General features: G+C 37.8%; 2 protein-coding genes across 4 annotated transcripts in view; one reads left to right on the top strand and one right to left on the bottom strand.

The window, feature by feature from the left end:
- Window positions 1-424: 424 nt before the first annotated feature.
- Window positions 425-4,906, bottom strand: thoc7 (THO complex 7). The gene is made up of 8 exons (XM_085456060.1): window positions 4,819-4,906; window positions 4,458-4,578; window positions 4,229-4,356; window positions 4,036-4,122; window positions 2,647-2,704; window positions 855-921; window positions 680-749; window positions 425-587 (listed from the first exon to the last, which is right to left on the bottom strand). Exons 1-8 carry the CDS (start codon window positions 4,835-4,837, stop codon window positions 526-528), a joined length of 612 nt encoding a protein of 203 aa, XP_085312186.1. The 5' UTR covers window positions 4,838-4,906; the 3' UTR covers window positions 425-525.
- Window positions 4,907-7,368: 2,462 nt separating this feature from the next.
- atxn7 (ataxin 7) overlaps window positions 7,369-19,087 on the top strand; it is a 28,349-nt gene continuing 16,630 nt past the window's right edge. Inside the window, exons 1-5 of one of the 3 annotated variants that reach the window (XM_085456056.1) lie at window positions 7,369-7,531; window positions 9,865-9,966; window positions 10,753-10,795; window positions 14,250-14,462; window positions 14,686-14,754. In XM_085456056.1, coding sequence (XP_085312182.1) covers window positions 14,258-14,462; window positions 14,686-14,754 — 274 coding nt within the window. In that variant the 5' untranslated portion in view covers window positions 7,369-7,531; window positions 9,865-9,966; window positions 10,753-10,795; window positions 14,250-14,257. Of the gene's footprint in view, window positions 7,532-9,864; window positions 9,967-10,181; window positions 10,796-14,249; window positions 14,463-14,685; window positions 14,755-19,087 lie in introns of those variants that run through there. The other 2 variants (XM_085456055.1, XM_085456057.1) reach the window with 2 other exon arrangements.

The raw sequence follows: 19,087 nt of genomic DNA, 5'->3' as shown, positions 1-19,087 counted from the left end.
CTTAATGACGCGTTCTAATTTCTGAGAATTCTATTCATTAAAAAACCATAACAAATCAAACTGAACTGCTTCGGTTTGGCTGAGATGTTGAATTCATCAGTTTTAACTCAAAACCTGAGTAAATAACTGGGGTGGCTGTGACTCAGGAGGCAGAGCAGGTAAGTTGCTTAAAAGTGCTTTGATTGTTCAGTAGAAAAACGAGATAAGAACCAGTCCATTACCTTTACACTTTGTAACTACTTAAATTACTTTAGCTCCCTCTTGTGGTTTCCCACAGTAAATTAAAAACAGCAAAACAAATAGTTATATTATAATTTTCGGATTATAATATTATTATTATTTAAGTTGAAGTAATCAGTTCTGTTTTACATAAATATACATCAATATGAATCTAAAATTTGGTGAATAAATTAAACAAAGCAGCTGTGGACAAGTCAGCTTTATTCAAAATACATTTTAAAAAAGTATCAGAGACAACAAAATCAATTAAAATCAAGTTGTTTTAAATTCAGGATCTCCACATATTCACTCTCCGTTCTCTGCAGGGCTCTCCTGACTGTTGTCGTCATTGTCTGATTTCTCATCGTCTAGAAAACAGAAAGTTGATCAGCGAGGTGAGGTGACACCAAATGTGCTAAGATGCACACTTTAACAGCTACTTAAAACAAAAAGCACTCACTCTCAAGGGTCTGCTGAAGCTCCTGTATGGTACTGAGCAGCACATGGAACTGCTTCTTCCGCAACTCCAACTGAGTGGAACAAAAGCAAGATTTTAACAAGTAGGAATTTTTACTGCTAACTAAAAAAATATTCAAAGTTAAAACTAAAGCGTTTAAGAGATATTTTGGTTTTACCTTGGCATCCACATTCTCCTTAATGTGAGACAGCTGTTGGAGTTCTTTATCAAGCGCCTCAAGCTGCCTGCAAAGAACAAAGTAAAACTGAGCTCATAGCCAGATCATCACAAAAGCTGAAAGCACATACAGTTGTGGCCAAACGTTTGGAAAGAACATAATATCATGGCTCTCGAGTTTCCCGTTATTTCTACAACTCTGATTTTTCTCTGATAGAGTAATTGGATCAGATACTTCTTTGTCACAGAAAACATTCATGAAGTTTGGTTCTTTTATAACTATATTATGGGTTAACAGAAAAAAGTGATCACGTCTGCTGGGTCAAAAATATACATACAGCAGTGCTAATATTTGGTTACATGTCCCTTAGCTATTTTCACTGCAATTGGACGCTTTTGGTAGCCATCCACAAACTTCTGGTTGAATCTTTGACCGCTCCTCTTGACAGAATTGGTGCAGTTCAGTTACATTTAATGGCTTTCTGACATTGTTTGTTCAGCATTGTCCACATGTTTTCAATGGGGTTTAAGTCAGGACTTTGGGAAGGCCATTCTAAAACCCTTGTTCTAGCCTGATTTAGCCATTCCTTTTACCACTTGTGATGTGTGTTTGGGGTCATTGTCCTGGAACACTCAACTGCGCCCAAGACCCAAACTTTGGGCTGATGATTTTAGGTTATGTTGAAGAATTTCAAGGTAATCTTCCTTCTTCATTATCCCATTTACTCTCTGTAAAGCACCAGTTCCATTGGCAACAAAACAGCCCCACAGCATAATACTACCACCACCATGCTTGATGGTAGGCATGGTGTTCTTGGGGTTAAAGGCCTCACCTTTTCTCCTCCAAACATATTGCTGGGCATTTTTGTGGCCAAAAAGCTTGATTTTTGTTTCGTCTGACCACAGAACTTTCCTCCAGAAGGTCTTATCTTTGTCCATCAGCAGCAAACTTCAGTTGAGCCTTAAGGTGCCGCTTTTGGAGCAAGGGCTTCCTTCTTGCACGGGAGCCTCTCAGTCCATGGAGATGCAAAACATGTTTGACTGTGGACAATGACACCTGTGTTCCAGAAGCTTCTAATTCTTGGCAGATATGCTTTTTGGTGATTCTCGGTTGACTCTTCCTCCTCCTGACCAATTTTCTCTCAGCAGCAGATGGTAGCTTGTGTTTTCTTCCTGATCGTGGCAGTGACAAAACAGTGCCATGCACTTTACACTTACAAACAACTGTTTGCACTGTTGCTCTTGAGACCTGCAGCTGCTTTGAAATGGCCCCAAGTGACTTTCCTGACTTGTTCAAGTCAATAATTCTCTTTTTCAGATCCATGCTGAGCGCCCTTGACTTCCCCATTGTACCATTTGTGGGCGTTTGTATCCAATGAGCCCTCTTTAACTGGCCTCAGAGAAGTCCCCAGCTGTCGTCACTCATAATCACTCACAAGAAGTTAAGAGGTCATGCTATGAAGCTCCTTTCACTGACAACATTCTAAGTCACCAAAATTGCTAATTCATGTTGCTGTATGTATATTTTTGACCCAGCAGACGTGATCACTTTTTTCTGTTAACCCATAATATAGTCATAAGAGAACCAAACTTCATGAATGTTTTTTGTGACAAAGAAGTATCTGTTCCAATCACTCTGTAGGAGAAAAATCAGAGTTGTAGAATTAACGGGAAAGAGAGCCATGATATTATGTTCTTTCCAAGTGTATGTCAACTTTTGACCACAACTGTAAATTCGATGCATTTAATTTAATGCAAAGATCTGACTAACCAGAAGGCAAGGACTGACTTACTTTAGTGTTTCATGTCGGTCTGGGTGCTGCTGGATAACCTTAGCTAGAGCATCATACTCTGGAAAAAGTATGGAAAGAGAGAAGTTGGACAAGTTACATCTTATATACATAATGTACTGGTGAGCGAAACAGAGTTTTGTGAAGTAATAGAAGAATTTTAAGGTAATTTTATATTGTAATGGGAGCCAATGAAGTTCCTTCATCACTGGGGTAAAGTGGTCAAATTTCCACACACCAATTAAGACAGTAGCCGCTGCATTTTGAATCATCTAAAGACATCCTGATGATTGCAATAATCTGACAAACTTGAAATGAACACATGGATCAAACACATAAGTCATTTTGAGATAAGAATTTTCTAACATTTGATATATTTTTAAGTAATAGAAAGAAGTTCTAGTAACCTCACTCATGTGGTTATCAAAACTGAAACCACCAAGATGATGCCAAGGTCCCTGATTTGCTCACTCTGTTTCAGAGAAACTATTTTTATGTCCCAGACTTTTGGGACCAACAAAAAGTGTTTTGGTTTGGGCTCTGTTCCGTTCTAAAAAGCTTTGAGACATCCAGCAGTTAATATCATCAACATAGCTCATTAGTTTTTTGCGAACAGACGTTAGATCGTCAGAGGAAAGTGATAAGTACAAACGTGTATCATCCGCATAACAATTGTAGGCTTTATTATGGTTCTTTAAGACAGCACCAAGTGGGAGCATGTAAAAGTTAAATAGTAATGGACCATGGATAGACTCTTGAGGAACCTCTGATTGATCTAAAACTGCTAACTGAAACATTAAACTTCTACCCTTTAGATATGATGAGAGCCAATCAAGAGCTTGACCTGTTAAACCAACTTTGTCCTGAAGCCTATGAATTAGAATCTCATGGTCAACTGTGTTCAAAGCAGCAGTGAGATCAAGAAAAACTAAAACTTTCAGGGAATCATTATTGATCCTCGAGTCATTGATGACTTTAGTAAGAGCTGTTGCTGTGCCATGACTGGTTCTCAACCTTGATTAGTACTTATAAAAACTATGATTTGAAAGGTATTTATTCAGTTGTTTGTAAACCTTTTCTTCCAAATGCTTTGCTGAAGAATGAAAGATTACAATTAAGGCTAGAATTATTAATGATCAATGGAGCCAGGTTTTTTTTTCTCTCGAGTAGCAGTGTGATTACAGCACATTTAAGGGAAACGGTGAAACACACATTTAAATAGTTTGGTGGGGATAGGGTCAAGTAAATAGGTGTAAGGCTTTAACTGATGTCAAGATCTTTAGAATTTACAGGTGAGAATTGACAACAGCTGGAGGTATAGCTTGTAGAAGGGGTACATAACAAAACGTGAGTCTTTTGTCAATAGGACAGCTGACTGAATAGCTTTCTTACCTTGGCGATTCTTTCGTATCCTCTTTGCCCTCTGAATTTCTTTTTTGCATTCTGCTATCTTCTCATGTGCAGATGTAATGTTTTGTTCTGTAGTATGGGGACAAATTAACGAGTTGGAAAAGCAGGTAATACAAAATGTGACTTGTAAACAGTTGCGAAGATAAATGGACAGTCTCACAAAACCCAGTCCTACCAATGTTGGAGTAGATTTTCTCATAATTCTCCATTTCCCGAAGATTCATGTCGTAAACCATCAACGTCTTCCCCATGGAAAATTCACACTGAGCCAGAATGCCCAGCATCCTCTGATATTGTGTGAATCTGAACAGAATTACAGCACTTTTTATGACTCAGACCAAATTCTTCTAGGCGATTTTAGAGAAATGCGTGGCAACCGAGTTGGGTATGTAGAGCTCGCTTACCCTTCCTCCGGGGTCCCGGGAGAGTTGCACCATTTCGTGAAACTCTTCAGGAGCAAATTGATTCGGCGGTCATCTCCGGCTCCATCACCGTCAATGAGAAGGCGTTTCCGAATAACTTCATCTGGAATACGGGCGAAATAACAGCCATTCAGGTACAGCAGGTAACGCGAATACACCGGCTAACAAGGCTACTTGATGTTAGCTGTATCCAAAATAACCCACGTCTCCATGCACAACTGGTTCGTTTTTGACGGGTATGGGTATGTGCCTGGGTATAGTAGTATTTCTAAAGGTTTAGATAATTGTTACTACTCATAGGTGGTATGACTAGCTAATATAAATGAAGAGAACGGTTACTTACCATCTGTAACAGCCCCCATGTTTGTGCTGCGGCTTTGCAAAACTTTATTGAGCAGCAGGAAGTGGACAGTCTCCTGCTCTTCTTCTGGGGTTTAGTCCTCGGTTGGCAAGCTAGTTTGAAAAATTACTTCCACCAACCGGACTGGAGTGGGCAAAAATAGGTGCCATTGGATATTTTATGAGACAAGTGAAACCTTTAGTTGGAAAAAAAAATGCAGAGCGTTTTCTTTTTGATAAAACTTTATATGATGAGTTTTTTTTTAACTTTGGGAAGAGCAGAACAACACGGAAGTATATTGTTAAAACCATGTTTTGGTGATGACATGATGACTGATGACATTTATAGAGTGTCTTAATTTGTGTCATGAACCATCGCACTAAACTTATTTTTTTTTCTTCAAACAGACGTATAACTTTCTTATATGTTTTGGAATAAATTCTGCAAAGTGCTATAAGTGTGATCTATTTTTCTTTCTTTTTTTTCAACATTATGTTTATTAAAGTTTTACATATATACATATATAAAGTACATACACAAACAAATTTACACAATAAACGAAACACAAGGTACATTCAATGAAAGCACTTGAGTCCATGAGACCTCTGACAGATTTTAAAGAATAACTTTCAGATTGCAGCATATGGTTGTAGTCCTGTACAGGAAATAGCTAGGCTGTCCCTGTCTCACACAGTAAACCAGATAGATCTTTATTCCCAATATACTGGATGTAGCGCCCCCAAATTTTCTGGAAAATTTCTTGTTTATCTTTTAGAGTATATGTAATTTTCTCTAATGGTAAACATAAAGACAATTCTTTGAACCAATGTGAAATACTTGGTTTGCCAAGACTCCTCCACGTTAGAGCTATCACTCTCTTTGCTTGTAGTATTCCCATGTTTATGAAGATTTTTTCAAAAATGATTTATGTTACACCCTACAGGATATAATCCCAGTAGGAAAAGTTTGGGATCCATCACAAGTTTAATTGACAAAATCTCCTTTATCATTGCTCTAACCTCTTCCCAAAACTCCTTTATTTTTGGACATGACCATAAACAGTGGAGCAATGTGATCTATTTTTCTTAATTAGCTTGCATATAATACTGTGCGAAACTCCTAAACCACCCCTCATTTATTTATATTGTGCTGGAGAAATGAGAAGTAGCTACAGTTGTTTATTGAAATGTGTGCAAACATCCATGGAAATATATTATATAAGGCAAACACTGAGTTTTACAACGCCAATTCCAATTTTACAATTGCAGTTGGCTTGTCTGTCAGTGTATGATTGCCTTTATTCTTCAAGATAGCCTGAACTCTCTAAGGTAAGGTTTCCTCTGAATTTCTTTGAGCAGTCTTCAGGAATAGTTCTCCAGGTTTCTTCAGAGCTCTTCTTTGGATGTTGGCTTCCTTTCTTTCTGTTCTCTGTCCAAATGATATCACACTGCGTCAATAATGTTGAGGTATGGACTCTGGGGAGGCCAGTGTATGACATGGTGTTTCATTTTGTGTTTTTCTATCCAGGTATACTTTTACTGCACTGAAAGTGTGTTTGGGATCAATGTCATGCCGGGAAAAAAAAGTTGTTTGTCAATCAGACCCTTTCCATATGGTGGTGCATGGTGAATCAAAATTTGACAGTACTTTTATGTATTCATATTTCCCTCGGTTTTAACAAGATTCTTGACACCACAGGCTGAAATGCAGCCCCAAACCATAACATTCTCCAATGTGTTTTACTGATGGCTGTAGGCACTCGCTGTTTTAACTCTCTCCTGGCCTCCTCCATACATAGTGATGATTTGAACCAAAATTTCAACTTTGGGTTCATGACTCCATAATATCCGTGCCACTACTTTTTCAATTCAGTTCTTGTGTAATTTGGCATATATCGTCTTGTGTCAGGTCTTTGCACTTTTTCCTATTTCTGCAGAATATGTCTCTTATCTAGTTCTCTCTACTTTTTTAAGGACACTGCACGTTTTGACACCCTGCAGCCATGTTCAAATTCCCAGGGACTCTTATTTGGGCAGGTAGTTTGAAGCATTCGCTGATATGAAAACTGCAAATAGAATCATCAATCAAACCTTGTAATAAAAAAGTCCTTTAAGAGTGTTCTGACTTTGCACCGAAACTAGGTTTTAACCCCCCCCCCCACCATTGCTTCTGTTATAGATTTTAGTTCAGGATTCTTTCATTCCCATATAATAGTTATCTCTGTTTTTGCCCGCAATTATTAGTTAATCGATTTAAATCGTTTAAATCGAATTAAACATATGTTTGGTGAACGTGTTGTAGTATTTTTTTATTTATTAATTTTTTTAAATTGCACATGTTAATTGTAATGATTTCCCCTATCACATATCTCCCAGGCTTCATGCAATTGTAAATACTGCATTTAACAGGGGAATAAAATAAAAATAATAAAGAAATACATTTAAATAAATAAATAAATAAAATCTCCTGGTGAAGAAGTTCGGCGGTGCCATGCAGTCATTGGTCAGTTCGCGCTTGCGTCGTGGCGCGGTGACGTTTTTCTCTGTCCCAGAATGCAGTCTGGTAAACAGACATGGAAGCACCAGGTGAAGACCTCCACAGAGGCTGAGCACTAAACTCGCTCTTTTCCACCGTCTTCTGTCTCCTTCACCCTGTGCATCCAGTTGATATATATCAGCCAGGTGTCAGACTTACGTCTACAGGATCCAGAGCCTTGGTAAGAGTGAAGTTGTTGTCGATATGTGACCGCGGCTAATGACTTCTGCTGGGCTGTCAGGCTGCTGTCAGCTTCCTCGCTGGCGCTAGTCATGGCTGGCTAACGTTAGCCAGCTAGCAGGCTAACGTTAGCCATCAGTGTTGTTTAGTAACGTTTGTACCAGTCACAGACCCACACTAGATTGAGCTTAATGTCATGACACAACGGCTTATAGACATTTGGTCTGTTTTCAAATACCGTATTTCCGGTGAAGGTTAATGTTGTCTTTTTTTATTCAAAAAAATAACTACGATAGTGTAATTAGTGTCGAGTAGAAGTGGCAGCATTTCTAGCCAATACGAATTCTGGTTCCTGTGTTCTCTCTTATCTATGTGTCAGAGTTGCACCTGTCTGCCAATGACAACAACTGTTTTTCTAAAGAAGTGACATAATGCTATGTTCTTCCACTCATGGCCTTTAACATACTCATTTCATAAAGTCAAAACCACAACCGAACTAAGGCTAAGCTACGGGTACTGGTATGTTTATATTCCGTAAGAATGTTATTAACATTGTTCTTAACCGGTATAGGCCTTTTCAGTGAATCTATATAAAGGTGGAAATCCAGCATAACCAGTTCCCCAATCCAATCATTGTGATAATTGGATCATATCTTTTCTGTCTGAATCTCATTTTATTTCTCATGTTTTTATGTAGCTTTTGTTATTTAGCCACCCAGTTGAGAAAGATAAAACAACAAAAAAGAATAAATAAATTAAGCAGATAACACAACAGATGACATCGGCTGCTGCCACCGCAAACATAATCTTACATGCTGGTCAGAAGTCAGTGTTACTGATGTTCAGATGATATATTAGTGTATTCTAGGCAATTTTTCTGATATAATGACAAACATGCCCGTATTAATACTGTGACACCGTAGAGGCCAACGGCTATAATGGTGGCACTAGCTCTTTGCCACTTTATCAGTGTTGGCATTTATGACAAAGATGTGAGAATTGTCTGTTAGTATTGTTTGACAGCACATGCATACAGAATCAAATATAATACTAATATTTTAGTTCTGCTGAAACTTTTCCCTTCTGCATTGTCACAAGTCAGAATTTTTGTTGCTGTCGAAAGGTTAAATAGCATGTTCCACAGACACCCATATGCAAGCGTTTACATAATACTCTGTAATTGTTTCTCACTCTAACTTATTGAAAGTTAACAGGAAAGTATTGACTTCTAGATGTCTATACATATAGATAGATAGTCTATATGTATTACATGTTGTCGAATGTGAGAATAGCGCAGATAGTACTGTGGTGAATTTTCACTGAGTGACTGTGTCCTCAATCTTCCAGCCAGGCAGCTTGTTCACCTAAACCACACTAACTATTAACAATTAATAATCTTCTGCTGTGAGCTAGCTGTGAGAAGAGAAAACACTGGACAGTCTCCTGACCTGACTCTCTGAACATTTTCCAGACTTGATGTGTGAAAATAGTTTCGGACTGCCACTTTTGCAGCAGTAAGATTCTTATTTTTCTTTCTGCTTTTGCTAAAAGTTGTTGTGTATATTAGCAATACACTTTTTTAACGTGTAGCACCAGTAAATCCTGGAATTCAGGTCGCCGGCAGTGAATTTATTTTGATTTCATGCTCATTATAACAGATTTTTGACATTAGATAACTTAAACTTAAGATGTGTGGTTTAGTTTTGACGGTATTTAGGTTGTAAGTTTTAAAGGGTTGCAAAGCAACATTTGACTAACAAATGTAAAGTTGGTGGTACCATATGGTACAGTACACCACTGAATAAACAGCAATATGCCTTAAATGTATGAAGACAACAAAAAATATAAAAATGTCTGCATGTCTTTAAAATGGATTCCTGTAGATGTATGTGTTTCTTTATGTTGACTAAGTTGATGGATGGTAAATGAACTGGTTCTTGTATAGCACTTTTCTACTCATCTGAGGACTCAAAGTGCTTTACACAACTTGTGCATTCACCCATTCGCTATAAAGCACATTTTTCTAAGTGCTTTATAGCTAACATTCACACATTCATACTCCGATGGATGCATCAGAGTGCAATTTGGGGTTAGTATCTTGCCCAGTGATATTTGGCATGCAGACTAGGGGAAGCCAGGAATCGAACCACCAACCTTCCAATCAGTAGATGACCTGCTCTACCACCTGAGCTACAGCCACCCCATTGATCAGTAAGGGGACAGGAATGAAAGTGTTTTTTTTACACATAATTCAAAAATTCCACCTAACTATAGAAAGGAAAAGGTGTGGTATAGTTACATCTTCCCTCAATGCATGTCTGTGTATGTCTCCAGATTTCCTATCCAGTGTGTGTGTGCCAGCCAGGAATCACCCAAACTGATGTGGATCATCTGATTGAGTTTAAAGATAAATTCCTTGTTTCTTGTTTTGCCAAGGTAAGATCTTGCTGCTGTTCATTTCAAAACTGTATTGACATGTGGTGGGTTTTTTATGTTTCCTCATAGCTGCAGAATAATCATACCTAGTCATGTAGTACTTCCATTACAACGGCCCAACACCGAATACAGTTTCTATTGTAAAGTATTCAGTATCAAGGAAGTGTTCAATTACAGCATCAGTGAGTTGCATCTGAGGATATGCTTTATACTACTTGTTGTATTGGGCTTTAAGATTAGGTTTTTCTTTTTACTATATGTGTATGAATTGTTTGAATTTAAAAAAAAAGGCCAACAGTGCAGCTGCCCCTCAGTAAGTATCAAGGAAATTACAGAAATTGTGTAATTTCAAGACTTCTATGTTGGACTACCTAATGTTACACAGGTCTTCGTTACTACAGCATCTGTTCTCTGTATGTTGCTTAAAAGATCCAACATCAGCTGGCTGATCCAGCGTCCGCTAATCTGCTTTGTTCTGTTCTTTGAACTCACAATAGATTTTGATTAGACTCACTGGATTAAATCATCTGAGATGATTACACGCTTCTGCTGTGTTTGACCAAGTGGCAAATTTTGGGCTAGAAAATGAATCCAACATGGATGTGCTAGATAAATAAATGGCCATTTGAGACTGGCCCCAAAAGCAAGTCAATCTTTACAGGCTGTTATGTTAAAATGTCCAAGTAAATGACGGTAAGACATCTTTATAGCCTGGTACAAATAAACAGTTTATGCCTCATAGACAGGTAAGCCTCTTTCATAATGCATGGTCACTTTGATTGGCAGGTGTGTGGTGCAGCCTAATCTAGACGTTTGTGGTTCAGTTTTGGTGAGTGAAATTCTAGTGTTTTATTAGTCTTTTACTTAGTAGTAATAAGCAGATATCTCTGTCTGTGTGCTCCATCTGTACAGCAGGGCTGTTCCTCGTAATACCAGTAAAAATCTTCATATGACAAAAAAAAAAAAGGTGTCAAAACATCAGCAATATAGCAACACCATGCATTTGCATCCTCCAGCGTGCACTATAACAAAGAAAGGCCAGGCCTATCTGAGAGTGAGAACTGTATATCCGTCTCTGATGGTGATTTTAGTCCAGATAGTTACAATCTATATGTCAGGAAAAGCAAACAGTGGATGAGGATTACTGATGTAGCTATGTTGTAGCTGGTACAAGGTCTCTTGGTGACAATATTGGTCAGGCTCTTGATGCTTTACAAGGTTAAGTTAATTGAGTTATTGTTAAATGAAGGTATTAAGCAGTTATTTTATGATTTAAATTTTCTTTTGGCTAGCTTTGGTTTACATTTGGACTAGAGTGCTACTGTTGCTGGCACCTTGTTTCAACATATTAGCACTTCAATTAGGCAGTCTGTCATCAGTGACAGTAACTCATTAAAAAAGGGTGGAAAGTACTCTTTGTTTCATTTAAAAAACAATAATAATAATAATAATGGCACTGTGTGCAAACGGCAGTAATTAAAAAGAAAAAAGTATTCAGTATTTTCTTTACAATGTCATAAATATTATCTCAGATTTCCTGGAAGTATTCTGAAATAATACTGAGTCCAGCTAGCATTAGCTGATAACTTATCACTTTACCCTTTCATTCACCTATGGGAGTTTCTGTCTCTAAAAACAATAATGACATCATGATTGCTTGTTCCATCTTTATATACAGTCTTACAGTCTGGACATGGGTATTGATTCTGAAAACGAAGATAAACTCAACAAAAGCTTGATGCGACTTGAGGACCAGTGGGAGTGTTCAATTTTTCACCTTACTAGAGCAAAATCTTCTGTGAGAGGGCAATCTGGAATTAACTAAGAGTATTTACTTAAAGGTGATTTCATAAAAACGGCAAGAACATGAGGAGGGGGTCAAACTGATATTGTTTTTTGTTTTTAAATGTGCTTACAGAGCAAAGTAAAGCATAAGGTAGCCAAGTAGAGTAGAAATGTCTGCTGTGAATCACGGTGTAAAACTGAAAGGGACAGGAAAAAAAAATCTTAAAGAACATAAAACTAGGGAAGACCAGCTGGGCTGGACTAGGCTCCAGTTGAAGAGTTGGCTCTCTACCAAAATATCAATCACCATATACTGGAGTGTATAGAAAGGGGAATCTCTTCTTCCAAGCCACAGGAAAGATGCAGCAGTTGTGACCTCTTTCAGGTACAGTAAGCTTGACGTTCTTGTGTGTGTCAGAGGCATGTTGTCACTACCTTTGTGATGTTATTGCTTTTACTCAGCTACTAACATATGGTGCTAATAAGTTACATATGCAAATTATTTCCTCTCCAGTGAAGCAGTAGTTCTCTAAAATTAATGAGTGAGGGTACGTGAAAGGATGACGGTAATCACACAGTCCTCCTCCTCTTGAAATGCTCTTGTTATGATCAGTGCACTAATTGTTAACTGGTTCCTCCCACAAGAATGTCACAGCTATGCTGGGCAGAGTTCCTGAAACTACACTATTGCGATCATTTTGCTTTGACCTTACAGATATGCTATGGCAATAAAGGCAACAGATGTTTTGAAGAAATGAAAAATCTGAGGGCATGTCAAATAACTATATCCAGTTAAAACATTAAACCAACTGGCATCAAGGTTGTTAAATTGACATTATTGTAGTTTCAGTGTTAAAAAATGCTCTTCATCACAGTGTTTGAGCACACACACAGCCAGCACATTCAGGATGATGTTTTTAATTTGCATTTAAATGCATGATGGTAAAATTGGACTTTCAAACAGATTTTTGAGATCACAATTTACTAATACTGTTTTTTTTTTCCTTCCTTTGTTTGCTCATTTTGTCTTTTCTTTTATTTATTACCATTTTGTGCTAAAAGCAAAGAGAAGTTTTAAATGTACTTGAACTATTTAAGCTCTTCATCACACCGTGTGATCACCTGATTTATTTGACGCAGCAGAAACCAATCAGCATTTGGTAGGTGATAGCAGTCAGGAAGACTGACACCAGTTGATACTGATGTTCATCTGATAATATCAGTGCATTCCTACACTAAACTCTGTACTCGAGAGGGCCAAGGCTTTTTGGAGTACTTGCCAAATTGGAGTAAGAATTTCAGGTAGAGGGGTAAAATGGGTACACAGAGTCCAACACTGCATGATTAATATTAAAGATTAAACACCACAACAGATGAGATGTGCCATTTATAAGTAATTTCAGTCAGTGTGTTACACCGTCTTTATAAGACATCTGTACTTTTCTAGGTTTTGTTTCTGGCAAGAATGTAAAAGGATCCCAGTTCTAGTTTTGTTTCTTTTTTCTCTCTCCTTGTTCAGCTTTACTTAGGCGAGCACATGCTGTCTGGGTAGAATGAGAAATGTTTCATTTTGAAAGTGAAAGTAAACTTGGTAGATTATAACAGACTTTGTAAATCTGAAATGCTTAGAAATTAAAAGGTTTGTGCATGTCATTCAAAAATCTCTGAAGTCTTGCATTAATACATCTTAGACATGTGTTTAATAGTAACATGACCCTGTTTTTATTTTAAATGGAATCTAATGTAACTGACCGTAATCCTTTTATACAAAGTCAATATCTCTAAATGTATTTCTCTCATATTTTTCAAAATATTGGGAAGCTAATGCATACATTCTAAACATAAAGTCATTATAATATAGTATTTCACTCATAAGTCACCAGTAGAAAGTCTATATATTGATATCAGCTTTATGGCTCATACATTTAAGATGTTAAAGCTCACATTTTCTTAGTATGGGAAGAAAACAAAGAATCAATAATAAATTATAAATATGTTATGGTCAGTCATCTTCTAATGTCACACCCACAATTACTAAAAAAGTATTTAGTATATCTTACAACTGTTTATATGGAGTCAAATCTCAAAAGCGATCCTTATTAACTAATAACTTGTGCATTAAATTAGTATTATTACTGTTGTTGTTCATTTATAATCAATCACAAATTTGCCTCAAAGCACTGTATTTGATCGTTATTCTTAAGTATAGTTTACAATTATTAAATGTAATTTACATTTCTAAATGATACCTAGCGAGTAAGCCACAGCCAAGGGAACCAGCAACCTTCAGCTGAATCGCCAGCCGGCCTATTTATTCGACGTTAAACAGTATGTTGTGTAAGCTTTGTACTTGTAACGTCAAGTTACCACACAGGGCGATTTTTTTTTCTGAGAGGCGGGTTTGCTGAAAACAACACGCGTATGCCCGTGTCAATCAGTATAAAAGTCCTCCTATCCCGAGCTCTACCAGCGCTGACTCTCGTGTTGTTACATTGTAGCGGAAAGAATGTCGGAAAGGGCCGAGGATGACGTCAGGGGGGAGCAGCGCCGAGCGGCCAGGCAGCAGCTGAAGCAGCAGCAGATCCAGCGGGGAGAAGGCTCCACAGCAATGGCGACTGTTGCAGAGCGGAGATCGTTGCCTAGTCCAGAAATAATGCTGGGACAGCCTTGGAGCAGCTGGGTCGACGCCGCCAAACTCCACGGCAACGACGGTGAGTTCCCCAGCGTGCCGTATGTTTGCGAGGAAGCGAGGTAGAGCGCGACAGTTGCCAGTCCTGTCTTTTTTTTTTTTTTTTTTTTTTTTTTTTTTTTTTTTTTGGCCGAGTGCATGCAGTTTTCGGTTGAATATGAAGAAACGCTATTGGTAGCAACAGCACGGGCAGGGAAGCAAGTGCAACTATTCATTTGTGTGTTTCGGATCGCCTCATTTTTTAGGTGCTGAATCGGAGGAAAGTTTTAAAGACTTCGGGAAAAATCGAGAAGCCATGCGTTTGTGCAGAGAAGGTGAGTGTTTTTTTTCCCTCTAGGGCCAAAGGTGTATTTTGGTTATGGGGGTTAACACGCATACATACATTCACTCAAGCTAACATGGATTCAAACACTTTACTCGTGTCGTTCTGCAAAACTTATAGTAAAACAAGCGCACCCGGATATAATCAGTCAGACGTGTCGGTAATTCATGTGGTGACATTTGCACATGAACCTAAAATAACTTAACGATTAGCAACTTGGACTTGCTGACTAAAGTGATAATGCGTATTTCATTGGATGGTGTGTTTAAAGGGCTTTGTTTCGCATCCATATTTCTCCCATTTTGCAAAACTTCCATGTTTCACATCTCTCCCCTTACCTTAAGACATTGATGTTTGTTGCTAAGAGAAATGCAAGTATAAAGAAGTTAAAAAGTTACTTCATAGGCATAGCTCTGATTTTTCAAAACAAAAGCCAGCATAATAATGTTAAACTACTGCTGTTAAAAGAGCAAGTTGGACTTTTTGTACAATATATTTAAGTTAAAATGTTAAGTTGTGTTTTTGCTTACTTCAGTTTAACAACCAACATATGATGTTAACCAATGGTAATAGTTTTACTGTTTATTAAGAAAAATACTTAAAAATATTTATTTATTATTTATTGGCCTTTTAAACCACCAACCAGTATGCATGAGCTATTCATGTATGAAACGTATAAAACCCTGAATAGGATAAAAACAATCAACCAGGCTACACTGATCTTGATATGACTGTTGTTCTGCTAGTAGGTGTGGTTCCAGGGTTAAAACATAGTAGGTTTAACTAATAAACTCTTAAAGGACAATTGTAAAATCATGTCAGAGGGCATCATCTTAAACAGCAGCTAAAACTCAATGTACAACACACACATTGCCTGGCTTCTGAGCTAGAGAGAGGTGTTTCAAAGCAGTTTGTACTGCAGTTTTATTTTTGGAAACACCTCGATTAGCTTCAGCTGATTGGGCCTGCTGGCAGGCCTTGATTTAGAATGAATTTCATCACAAAGGTAAATTGTTATAAAAGTAAAATTGCATTTTGTTTACTTAAGACTAATGTGATGCTTAAGTTTCTAAGCTGAAATATAACACGCCAGACCTCAAGATTGAAATAAGGATGAGTCTGCTGGCGAAATGAAGTGAGGACTAACCTGTTCATTTGAGGCACAAGTAAATCAAGTGATGAATCAACTTTGTCACTGTGGTGATTGTAAGCTTAGCTTGTTCTATGAAAGGCGTTATGCCGAGCTAATGATGTACATTGTCTTGAGTTATTAATTAGGCAGTCTACTTAAAAGTGTATACCTATGGATAGGACATGTTTGTTCTTGTGTTTTATACATTTCACCACGATGTAGTTACTTTCTAAAAAGGAATTTTATCTCCTGCTGACGGAGAAACAAGCAGGGCATGTCATGTATGACCTTGCTGTTAAGGAGCAGTTACTGCAGTAGGTAGGCCAACAAGATTAAAATGCATTCTTTTGTTTAAGCTTCTTTTCAGAACTAAATGTGGACTAAAAATAATAATCTCTGTTTTGAAATTGTTTTTACATGGATCATTTTAGGGCTGCTCAATTAATCGAATTTTAATCACGATTACGATCTGGGCTTTCAACGATCATTAAAAATGACTGAGCCGATTATTAGCCCCTCCCTAATTTATCCGCGACACCTTAAAGGCCGGTCCGTGAAAATATTGTCGGGCATAAACCGGTCCGTGGCGCAAAAAAGGTTGGAGACCGCTGATTAAGAGGACCCGAGGGAAGCTCGGAAAGCTAAGCAGAAGTTATTTGGAGAGTGACTGCCGTTGGTTGAAAAGAGAGTTTAAAAAAAAAAACTTCAGTGGTGTTGCACACTATTTTATATTATTTTTTTAAAGTCATTGTTAACCCTTTAAAGCCGGTCAGAGCAGCACGCTCCGTTTTGCGTAACTATTTTTAAATCCCTGTAGAACCTGAACCGTGTAAGCTAGCGCAATAATTTGTTTTGCATATGAAACCGGAGGAGTTGTACTTACATCTGATGCCATCAGCTTGTCCTCGGTCATGGTTTCGTTCCACATATAGCTTTGCAAAAATTGCATAAAAAGCGCTTGCAGGAACAAAAACATAATATTCCAGAAACACGCTTTGCCGTTCCTATCAGCTGTTCGTAACACTTCCCACAGTGAAATGATGCACATGCTGTTTTCTTTGCAAATTTGCATCATAGGATTGTTTTTTGTTTTTCCTGCAGTATATAAAAATTGCTGTATCTCCAAAATAAAACTATGAAGACACTCAAAATAAATTTCCTATGGTGGGAAACTATTTTTTGCAACTTTATTGTATTTAAAGTTTTGAGGGATAAACCTCTTAAATTTCTCCAAGTAGAAATATATGTAAACAAAACAAAAGCGATTTTCAATTTTTTTTGTAGTTTATTGCACTTTTTTGCAATTTATGTAATTACTATGGACTTAATGCATACATATTATTAAAATATGGGCTATAACAGTTGTATTGATGTATAGCAACTTGAAATGCTCCCACAAATGGCACTACAGCATGTAAAAAAAATAATATAAGCTCTGGTGGACTTGGTTCTATGGTAGGTCTTAAAGGGTTAAATAAATATCGTCAAATAATCGTGATCTCAATTTCAGTGAAAATAATCGTGATTATCATTTTTGCCATAATCGAGCAGTCCTAGATCATTTTGGTCAAGAGAAAACGGTGCTAATCAAGCAAAAACCACAAGAAGCTCCTTTAGACATCAACACCATCAATAATTCTCCGGCCAGCTATGAATCATTCGCTGTGGTGTGCTTAATCATCAAAAGAATTTAACAGGGTTCTGACCTAGGTGATTCACATTGTGAAGGCACAAATGTTAAATTTTAGTAGTTCGCATTCTCATCGTTGTTGTTAAAGCATTGATCGACATATTGGATGGACAGTATTTTTAAGTCATTTCACATACGGCTATGACGTAACCTATAAAAGTGGCAATTGCTGGTGCCAGCATTCGAATTTGCATGTGATGGGTTGTTATTTGCCTTGCGGTCGTGCCCTCTTGTTTTATATGTGGCGCAAGCCATGATGGTGACAGATAAGACAGCTCGGACGTTTTTCCCTCCTTGGGTCAAACATATTTGTCTGTCAAGTTTTTCCACTTATTTGAACATTTCCTCAAATCTATACTAATAGTTTCAGAAGTGTCCATCCAGGAATTTGCTAAATTGAGGCGATGATGATTATTCTGTCACTGATAAATTCAAAAACTGGAGTGAAAAAGTGCCCAGAAACACATTGGCCTGTTTACTACTGTCAAATCTTCCAATCACTGTAATTGTTGACTGCATCAGTTTGACGTGCAGTTACATTTCTCAGGAAGTGATCATCAGGAAACGGTGTAGTTTACATCATGACATTGAAGATTTAAGACAGAAGTATAAATTCATCTTAAGGCCCAGTGTTTGAGCCCTCACAGACTGATGATGTTACCTGTTTAGTGGTTGTGTGCGAGAGGTTGGGCACTCAAAATGGTATATACAGGAATAGGACGGCAGGTTTGGGCTTACCATGTGATATTACATTGATGGCTCAAAAACATATTTGTTGTTTGGGGCATTTTATGTTACACTGTTTATTTTCTGCATGGCCAAGGCTGAGCCATTCATGTGAATTGAACATCTTCTCGGCAGTAGCTTTAAGAAGTACTAATTCACTTGCTTTTGACAAGCAGCAACAAAAACGAACACAGTATGAACAGATGACGAATAGATGAACACATTATATAGCATTTGGTTCATGTTAGCGTTTTTTCCTCTTTCCTTCCTTTGTTTATTTACTTTTTTAATGTTTTCAGGCTTTCCCCCTTAACCCGCAGTTTAACGTCACAACACTATGAACTGTGGGTAATTCCCTATGGGAGTGTTTGCAGAAATGCAGTGTGAGCATAAAGGGCTCACAAAACCTGAGAGAGCCCTTGTGTGTTTGAGAGTTTAACAGTGGGACAGCCCTAAGGCCTCACTGTCTTAGTAGTAATGCACTTTGAAGTCACACTTTGAATGAGTGTGGAGATTGGCGGTTCAGCCTCTCTTCGTTTTTGGCACATTACTTTGTCCCACACTTGTGTCATCATTGCCTATCCAACTTTATTTGGTTTTCCTCCTTATGTGTTGAATAAAGGAGGGGGTTTATTGCAGACTGCTTCACAGAGGACTTATCTAATATTGCCTTTTGTGTGTGTGTGTGTGGTCAGCAGTGTCCTATGTGCTTGATGCTATGATGCTCACATGTGTTGGGCAGATAAGGGAATAGTTTGAGTAGGAAAATGAAGTAAG

Source organism: Copadichromis virginalis, linkage group LG5 (genome assembly GCF_057382275.1).
Source record: "Copadichromis virginalis isolate Kocher_CV1m ecotype Utaka linkage group LG5, C_Virginalis_male_GT1.1, whole genome shotgun sequence".
Taxonomy (NCBI): domain Eukaryota; kingdom Metazoa; phylum Chordata; class Actinopteri; order Cichliformes; family Cichlidae; genus Copadichromis; species Copadichromis virginalis.
This window is presented reverse-complemented; position numbering and strand designations above follow the sequence as displayed.

Coding starts and splice junctions, on each gene's coding strand:
- thoc7 (XM_085456060.1), bottom strand. Junction 4,123..4,228: donor GAAAATCTACTCCAACATTG/GTAGGACTGGGT, acceptor CCCATACTACAG/AACAAAACATTACATCTGCA. Junction 922..2,646: donor GACCGACATGAAACACTAAA/GTAAGTCAGTCC, acceptor TGTTCTTTGCAG/GCAGCTTGAGGCGCTTGATA.